Below are 10,541 nucleotides of genomic sequence, written 5' to 3' on the forward strand. Positions count from 1 at the left end.
ACTTTGATAAACTTTTTTATAGTTAACACCTGTAGCATTGTACTTTTAGATTATTTGGATGGAATGGAACTTATAGATAGCTATGAAGCTTATAGAGAGCTATTCATTAAGATCTTTCAAATGTATATTAAAATCTAAACTCTATACAAATCTGAATTTTAAATTCCGATAATTTATTTGTTAGAATTCAGTGGACTCAAAATTGTATTCTATTTTTAATTCTATAGAATATTGTTTTTGAATCTAAAATTCCCACTATTTGGGTATTTTGAAATCTGATATTGAAAACCCTATATGGGGTGCAATGAGATTCATTCTAAATTGTTTAAATCAAATGTAATCCATTGTAAAAAAATGAGATTACTTTTCACTTTCAGTTAGATTAAACATTTCGAGCTAAAAACAACGCAATTTAAATTATTTCTCTAAAACAAAAAACAAATTTACAAAAAAAAAAAATAATGAGGTTAAACAAAAGATTTCTTTTAATTTTAATAGAAATTTTCTTAAGTTTTATTAAAATCAATGAAAGTGCCAAGATATTAGCAGTTTTTCCATTTCCCGGTCGATCTCAGTATATATTAGTGCAGCCGTTCTTAAAAACTTTGGCGCAAAGAGGTCATGAACTAACCGTTATTAATGCTTATCCCTCTAGAGAAAATATTAAAAATTATCGTGATATAGCGGTAATGGAAACTCATAATGTACAAGAATGTAAGCAACAGATTCTTTCTCTATATTATTTCTTAACCGAACAATTTTTTTAGTTTTTGTAAATGGAGCTCAGGAGCAGCGTAATTTGTGGAATGAAATGACTTTTCTATCGGATTTCTTTACCAATGTTACTCTCACCGTTATGAAAAATCCCCAAGTACAAAATCTACTAAAAACTGAAAGTTTTGATTTGGTTATACTGGAATCTGTTAATACCGATGCTTGGTATAGTTTAGGTGCACATTTTAAAGCTCCTATAATAGGTATATCATCCTACGGCACGGATCCCATAATCGATGAACTTTTAGGTAATATTTCGCCCTTTACCTATGTACCTTTAATGGCTACCGGTTTTACGGAGCAAATGTCTTATGTACAACGTATGCAAAATTTATTACGAAAAGTATTGGAACTAATACACAATCATTTGGTTCATGTACCGCGACATCAGCATATAGTGGATCATTATATGGCCCATATTAAAGAGCCCGTTTCAAAGCTGCGTCATAATATGTCTCTCCTCTTAATGAATCAACATTTTTCCTTAAGTTCTCCTCGTTCGTATGTCACTAATATGATTGAAGTGGGTGGCTTTCAAATACATCATGAGCCTAAACCTTTACCTAGAGAAATCTATGATTTCTTAAATAATTCCTCACAAGATGTCATCTATTTCTCCATGGGTTCTAATGTCAAAAGTAAAGATTTTCCTATAGAAACTCTACACATTTTCAATGAGGTATTCGCCTCTTTACCTTATAAAATATTATGGAAATTTGAAAATCCCCAATTACCCGGAAAACCAGACAATGTTTTAATCTCACCCTGGTTCCCTCAGGGAGATATATTGGCTCATCCTAAAGTTAAACTTTTCATATCACATGGCGGTCTTTTGTCTACATTCGAAACAGTATATCATGGTAAACCCATTTTGGGTTTACCCGTATTTTTCGATCAACAACAGAATGTTAATAAAGCTCAAAAGCAGGGTTTTGCTTTAAGGCTGGATTTTTCCTCTTTTAGCCGGGAACAACTGAAAAATACTATTCTGGAAATGTTAAATAATCCTCAGTATCGTCAAAGAGCTAAGGAAATTTCCATAAGGTACCACGATCAACCTATAAAACCCTTAGATTTGGCTATTTATTGGACGGAATATGTTATAAGACACAATGGTGCAGTGCATTTACAAAGTCCAGCTCAGAATATGGGCTATTTTCAGAAACATGGTTTGGATGTTTTAGCCGGTTTAGGGTTAATAGTACTAAGTGTTGTGATTTTCTTCAATTGGTTAATTGTTAAGATTTGTAAAGTTTTATTTGTAAACAATTCTATGAAAGTTAAAATTAATTGAAATAAAATATTTTCAAAATATAACCTACTAGTTTTTAACTTATTAAACAATCCACGTATTCTCTTTAAAAGATTTTTTATAAAATTAACATGAAAGCTTTGCTATCTAAAGCTTGTTTTGGTGCAAAAAACCATAACCAAGTACCCGAAATGTAAATTATGGTACTAATGAGTAACTAATTGGAGGGAGGGTAGTAAATGAAATTTTTAGTCCAACTAACTAACTAACTAACTAACTAACTAACTAACTAACTAACTAACTAATTAGACTATAGACTAGATCATAGACTATAGACTAGACTATAAACTAGACCATAGACTAGACTATAGACTAGACTATAGACTAGATCATAGACTACACTATAGACTATAAACTAGACTATAGACTAGACTATAGACAAGACTATAGACTAGACTATAGACTAGACTATAGACTAGACTATAGACTGGACTATAGACTAGACTATAGACTAGACCATAGACTAGACCATAGACTAGAATATAGACTAGACTATAGACTAGACTATAGACTATACTATAGACTAGACTATAGACTAGACTATAGACTAGACTATAGACTAGACTATAGACTAGACAATAGACTAGACAATAGACTAGACTAAAGACTAGACTATAGACTAGACAATAGACTAGACTATTGACTAGACTATAGACTAGACTATAGACTAGACTATAGACTAGACTATTGACTAAACTATAGACTAGACTATAGACCAGACTATAGACTAGACTATAGACTAGACTATATACTAGACTATAGACTAGACCATAGATTAAACTATAGACTAGACTATAGACCAGACTAAAGACTAGACTATAAACTAGACTATAAATTAGACTATAAACTAGACTATATACTAGACTATAGACTAGACTATAGACTAGACTAGACTATAGAGTAGACTATAGAGTAGACTATAGACTAGACTATAGAGTAGACTATAGACAAGACTATAGACTAGACTATAGACGAGGCTATAGACTAGACTATAGACGAGACTATAGACTAGACTATAGACTAGACTATAGACTAGACTATAGACTAGACTATAGACTAGACTATAGACTAGACTATAGACTAGACTATAGACTAGACTATAGACTAGACTATAGGCTAGACTATAGACTAGACTATAGACTAGACTATAGACTAGACTATAGACTAGACTGTAGACTAGACTGTAGACTAGATTATAGACTAGACGACACTATAGATTAGACTATAGACTATTCATTAGACTAGACTATAGAGTCTGTGCTATAGGCTAGACTATATAGTAGACAATAGTATACTCTAGACTAAAATAGAAGGGAATTAAACAACAAACAAATATGTTAGACTTAAAGAGCACTTACCAAAAAGTACCACATCAAAATGTAAACCCATCACTGGCATCAACATCAAAATGTTCAATGTACATAACATGGCATAATTAGAAGGGTGATATAGATAAAACAGTATGTATTTTACCAATAGTTGTTATTGTTTACATGTTATAATTGTTAGGTGTTTACATTTCATATGGCATTTTTGACAGTAATGTAATTCTGCTGTTGTAATGTTACAGTCACCTCTCTAATAATGCCATTGAGCATATGGAATTAAAAGCTGTTACTCCCCAAAACAGCAAACAAAAACATACGCATTAAAGTTAAACAAAAAGCTTTTTTTCACTCTCGCTCTTTAGCTCTCTTTCTCTCTTTTATGTTAAAGGCTTACTAAAACAAGCTCCACACAAATAAATACTAATAGAGTAAAGTGGAGTGTATTTCTTGGATACAATTTAGCATGTTTTGTGCTATTTTTGATGTGAGAAAAAAATATAAGAAACAAACACAAAACGACAACAACGACAAGTGGTGACCAAAGAAAAATAACAAAACATATAAACATAATAATATTCCACAGATTTTTATTTTAGTTTAGAATCAAACGTCAACGAGTAAGGTACGTGAGTGTTCGGCTATTTAGTTGAGGCCATTTTGTTGATATTTACTAGAATCAAAGTGTGTGTTGTGTGCTTTTTGTCAATTAATTACTCAGATACTTTAATTTGTTTTTTTTGGTAACTGCCATCAAGTTGCGGCAACTTGAAAAAATAAAAAAAAAATGCATTAGAAAAATGTTATAAATATAGATTTGAGCAAAAAAAAGAAAAAAAGTACAATAAATACATTGTAGCAAAATAAAAACGAAAAATTGAAAAATAATATAGAAAAAAAGTACAAAACAACAAACGCAAGAAGAAATGGAAAAATAAAAACAAAATGAAAATGAAATTTTAAAAGTGTGAACCGAAAAAAATAAAGAATTTATATGTAATAAATAAATAAATAAAAAAGTGTGGTCTTTAGTAAAATACAAATAAATTAACAAAAAATTTATAAAAATTATTTTGCTATAAAGAAACATTTAATAGAAAGTTTTACAAAAAAATACTTGAAATATTTTAAAAGATCTTGTGCAAAGATATAAATTTTGAGTGAATTTTGGGGAAAAAAATAAATAAATTTTATTAAAAAATATTTATACATTTTTGTTGTATTAAAAACCAAAAAGCCGCAAAACCCAAACAGCTGACATACATTACTAACACTCAAAACCAAAACCGTATTTCTTTTAAACAGCAATTTAAAAGAATTAATTTGTATGCCCTCCACCTAAAACTAAAGAAAGTTCTGTAAGTTTTTAAGACTATTCTATGGTCCATACCATAGACTATTCTATGGTCCAGACTATAGACTATTTTATGGTCCAGACTATAGACTATTTTGTGGTCCATACAATAGCTAATTCTAGACAAAGGCCAGACTAAGGGCTGTTCTATAGTTCGAATTATAGGCTATTCTATGGTCGAGACTAAAGACTATTTTATAGTCCAGATATAGGTCTGTAGTCCAGACTATAGGCAATTTTATAGACAGACTATTCTTAAGTCCAGTCTGTAGACTATTCTATAGTGCAGATTATAGACTATTAAATAGTCCAGACTAGGCTATTCCATAGTCCAGACTATAGACTATTCCATAGTTAAGTATAGACTATAGAATATTCTATAGTCTGGACTATAGACTTCTTTCTAGTCAAGGCTATAGGCTACTCTATAATCCAGACTATAGACTATTCTATTGTCCAGACTATAGACTATTCTATAGTTCAGACCATAGACTATTTTATAGTCCAGACTATATACTATTCAATAGTCCAGACTATAGACTATTCTATAGTTCAGACTGTAGACTATTCTATAGTACAGACTATAAACTATTCTATAGTCCAGACTACAGACTTCTTTCTAGTCAGGACTATAGACTACTCTATAATCCAGACTATTGACTATTCTATAGTCCAGATTATAGAATATTCTTTAGTCTAGACTATAGACTATTCTATAGTTCAGACTATAGACTATTTTATAGTCTAGACTATATACTATTCAATAGTCTAGACTATAGACTATGCTATAGTCCAGACTGTGGACTATTCTACAGTCCTGACTATAAACTATTCTATATTCCAGACTATAGACTATTCAATAGTCTAGACTATAGACTATGCTATAGTCCAAACTGTAGACTATAAACTATTCTATAGTCCAGGCTATAAACTATTCCATAGTTCAGACTATAGACTATTCTATAGTCCAGACAATAGACAATTCTATAGTCCAGACTATAGACAATTCTATAGTCCAGACTATAGACTATTCTATAGTCCAGACTATAGACTATTCTATAGTCCAGACTATAGACTATTCTATAGTCCAGACTATAGACTATCCTATAGTCCAGACTATAGAATATTCTATAGTCCAGACTATAGAATATTCTATAGTCCAGACTATAGGCTATTCTATAGTCACATTATAGACTATTCTATGATCCAGATTATAGACTATTCTATAGTTCAGACTAGAGACTGTTCTATAGTCCAGACTACAGACTATTCTATAGTCCAGACTACAGACTATTCTATAGCCCAGACTATAGACTATTCTATAGTCCAGACTATAGACTATTCTATAGTCCAGACTATAGACTATTCTATAGTCCAGACTATAGACTATTCTATAGTCGAGACTATAGACTATTCTATAGTCCAGACTATAGACTATTCTATAGTCCAGACTATAGACTATGCTATAGTCCAAACTATGCTACAGTTCAGACTATAGACTATGCTTTATTCCAGACTATAAACTATTCTATAGTCCAGACTACAGACTCTTCTATAGTCCATACTAAAGACTATTGAATACTCTATAGTCCATTTTATAGACTATTCTATAGTCCAGTTTATAGACTATTCTATATTCCAGACTATAAACTATTCTATAGTCCAGACTATAGACTATTCTATAGTCCAGTTTATAGACTATTCTATATTCTAGACTATAAACTATCCTATAGTCCAGGCTATAGACTATTCTATAGTCCAGACTATAGACTATTCTATAGCTATAGACTATTTTATAGAAAAGTCCAAACTATATACCAGACTATAGTCCAGACTGTAGACAAGACTAGAGTCCACACTATAGTCCAAACTATAGACTACAAAACCATATACTTTATTGATCAAAAAATGCTATAAGTTCTGCCTTTGCCTATTAATGAATGATGATGATGATTCAATTGCCGTGGGAACAGTAGATTTTTATTAAATAATGAATTCATTCCTTTTAAACGCTGAACCACTTCACTCTACTACACTTAATACTTAAATGTATTGGTATTTTATGACTGTTTGGCTCTTCTTGTTGTGAAGAGCCATAGCCAACCCGTTCAGTAGTTGATGACTGCATAAGGTTTTTCGTTATACGTTTTTTTTTAAGGCCAAGTTAATTGTTGAGATGTTGTTTACTATATAAAAACAAAATCTAAATAAAATAATATAAAAATATTACAATATAATAATAACAATTTAACAAATGAAATTTAAATATTTGTAATAGAAATAAATACAAAAACAATTAATAACAATTGTTTATAAATTTTTAAAAGATTTTATTAACAAAAAAAAAAATGAGTTATCTTAAAAAAAAAGTGAATTTTTTTTTGTTAAACAACCTTGTTAATTGTTTAGTGTTGTTGTATTCCTTTCTTATCAATATATAATTGAAAAAAAAAAAAAAAAATTAAAAATTTTTTGTATTAAAAACGGATGCCCTGTAGTCTATATAAAAAGCGTTAATTTTTTAATAATTATGAAAATAAATTATTTTAAATATGACAAGATTTACAGGGACTTGTTTAGTTTGTTTTATAGTTTAAACATCTTTCTTTCTGTTTTCGTGTTTTAACATACATAATTTCCGGTTTTGTTTTTCAAACTGTCTAAATAATAAAAAAAAAAACTGATTCGTAACAACAAAACCAAAAGCTTCCGTTGAAAACATTTGAAAACCAGTTATTGCTTTAATAGAGTACACTAAGAGAAAAAAGTTTGAAATGAAATTTCGTATTTTAAAATTTCGTCATCGATCTATTTGTATAAGAAACCATTATGACAAATTAAATAATAAAAATTATAAATTTCTTATTAAACAACACTTAAGAATGTTGTCGTCTGCCATTAGCAATACAACAATATACCCTGAGAATGATAAGAATTTTTATTGACAAATTTTATTAATATTTAATATGATTAGACATAAATACACACATTCATAACTTCATATACTTTCATAAATTTTTGATCTATTTATACAAAAAATTCACTTTTAAAGTAGTCGCTAATAAATAATTGAAATGTTTATTTATTGTCATCTATTCAAATCTTAATTGAGTGTTATCTTTACAAAAACATAAGTGTTTAAATGTTAGCAATAATAAGACAAAATAATATAAATCGAATAGATACAAAATTTAAGAACAAATATAAAAGACAACATATCAGCGTCTGGTTCATACTATAAACCAACCTATATTCCAGACTATAGGCGATTCACTAGTACAGACTATAGATTATTCTATAGTACAGACTAGATTATTCTATAGTCAAGACTATAGACTACTCAATAGTCAAAACTATAGACTACTCAATAGTCAAGAATATAGACTACTTTATAGTCAAGAATATCGAATAAACTATAGTCAAGACTATAGACTACGCTATAGTCAAGACTATAGACTACGCTATAGTCAAGACTATAGACTACTCTATAGTCAATACTATAGACCACTCTATAGTCAAGAATATCGACTACTCGATAGTAAGGAATATCGACTACTCGATAGTAAGGAATATCGACTACTCTATAGTCAATACTATAGACTACCCTATAGTCAAGACTATAGACTACTCTATAGTCAAGACTATAGACTACTATATAGTCAAGACTATAGACTACTTTATAATCAAGACTATAGACTACTCTATAGTTAAGACTATAGACTACTCTATAGTCAAGATTATAGACTAATCTCTAGTCAAGACTATAGACTACTCTATAGTCAATACTATAGACTACTCTACAGTCAAGACTATAGACTTTTCTATTATACAAACTATAGACTACTCTATAGTCAAAACTATAGACTACTCTACAGTCCAGACTATAGACTTTTCTATTATACAAACTATAGACTACTCTATAGTCAAGACTATAGACTACTCTATAGTCAAGAATATAGACTACTCTATAGTCCTGACTATAGACTACTCTATAGTCAAGAATATATACTACTCTATAGTCAAGAATATAGACTACTCTATAGTCAAGACTATTGACTAGTCTATAGTCAAGAATATAGACTACTCTATATTCAAGACTATTGACTATTCTATAGTACAGAATATTGGTTATTATATAGTCCAGGCTCTAGACTACTCTATAGTCAAGACTATAGAATACTCTATAGTCAAGACCATAGAATACTCTATAGTCAAGACTATAGACCACTCTATAGTCACGACTATAGACTTTTCTATAATACAAACTATAGAATATTTTATAGTCAAAACTATAAACTATCCTACAGTCAAAGTATAGACTACTCTATAGTCAAACTGTAGACTACTCTATAGTCAAGACTGTAGACCACTCTATAGTCAAGTCTATAGACTACTTTATAGTCAAGACTATAGACTACTCTATAGTCAAGACTATAGACTACTCTATAGTCAAGACTATAGACCATTCTACAGTCCAGACTATAGACTTTTCTATAATACAAACTATAGAATATTTTATAGTCAAGACTATAAACTATCCTACAGTCAAACTTTAGACTACTCTATAGTCAAGACTGTAGACCACTCTATAGTCAAGACTATTGACTACTTTATAGTCAAGACTATAGACTACTCTATAGTCAAGTCTGTAGACTACTCTATAGTCAAGACTATCGGCTACTCTATAGTCAAAAATATAGACTACTCTACAGTCAAGACTATAGCCTACTCTATTGTCAAGACTATAGACTTCTCTATAGTTGGGACTGTAGACTACTCTATAGTTGGGACTATAGACTACTCTATAGTCAAAACTATTGACTATTCTATTGTACAGACCTTTAGACTAATCTATAGTCAAGACTATATACTAATCTTTGGTCAAGACTATATACTAATCTATAGTCAAGACTATAGACTACTCTATAGTCAAGACTATAGACTACTCTATAGTCAAGACTATAGACTACTCTATAGTCAAGACTATAGACTACTCTATAGTCAAGACTATAGACTACTCTATAGTCAAGACTATAGACTACTCTATAGTCAAGACTATAGACTACTCTATAGTCAAGACTATAGACTACTCTATAGTCAAGACTATAGACTACTCTATAGTCAAGACTATAGACTACTCTATAGTCAAGACTATAGACTACTCTATAGTCAAGACTATAGACTACTCTATAGTCAAGGCTATAGACTACTCTATAGTCAAGACTATAGACTACTCTATAGTCAAGACTATAGACTACTCTATAGTCAAGACTATAGACTACTCTATAGTCAAGACTATAGGCTACTCTATAGTCAAGACTATAGACTACTCTATAGTCAAAACTATAGACTACTCTATAGTAAATACTATAGACTACTCTATAGTCTAGACTAGAGACTATTCTACAGTCCAGACTATAGACTTTTCTATAATACAAACTATAGACTTTTTTATAATACAAACTATAGACTATCCTATAGTAAAGACTATAGACTACTCTATAGTCAAGACTATAGACTACAGACTTTTCTATAATACAAACTATAGACTATCGTATAGTCAAGACTATAGACTACAGACTTTTCTATAATACAAACTATAGACTATCGTATAGTCAAGACTATAGACTACTCTATAGTCAAGACTTTAGACTACTCTTTAGTTAAGGCTATAGACTACTCCATAGTCAAGACTATAGACTACTCTATAGTCAAGACTATAGACTACTCTACAGTCAAGACTATAAACTACTCTATAATCAAGACTATAGACTAC

The 10,541-nt window shown here is 30.1% G+C and overlaps 1 protein-coding gene across 1 annotated transcript; it reads left to right on the forward strand.

The window, feature by feature from the left end:
* The first annotated feature begins 387 nt into the window (after nt 1-387).
* LOC111680805 (UDP-glycosyltransferase UGT5-like) lies at nt 388-2,115 on the forward strand. The gene is made up of 2 exons (XM_023442520.2): nt 388-714; nt 768-2,115. Exons 1-2 carry the CDS (start codon nt 462-464, stop codon nt 2,066-2,068), a joined length of 1,554 nt encoding a protein of 517 aa, XP_023298288.2. The 5' UTR covers nt 388-461; the 3' UTR covers nt 2,069-2,115.
* Nucleotides 2,116-10,541: the final 8,426 nt, after the last annotated feature.

Source organism: Lucilia cuprina, chromosome 6, assembly GCF_022045245.1.
Source record: "Lucilia cuprina isolate Lc7/37 chromosome 6, ASM2204524v1, whole genome shotgun sequence".
Taxonomy (NCBI): Eukaryota; Metazoa; Arthropoda; class Insecta; order Diptera; family Calliphoridae; genus Lucilia; species Lucilia cuprina.

What these genes read in the sequence shown, in the direction of transcription:
- LOC111680805 (XM_023442520.2), top strand. Translation starts at nt 462, where the DNA reads ATGAGGTTAAACAAAAGATTTCTTTTAATTTTAATAGAAATTTTCTTA. An exon ending in AACTCATAATGTACAAGAAT is followed by an intron (nt 715 to 767) that starts GTAAGCAACAGA and finishes CAATTTTTTTAG; the next exon opens with TTTTTGTAAATGGAGCTCAG.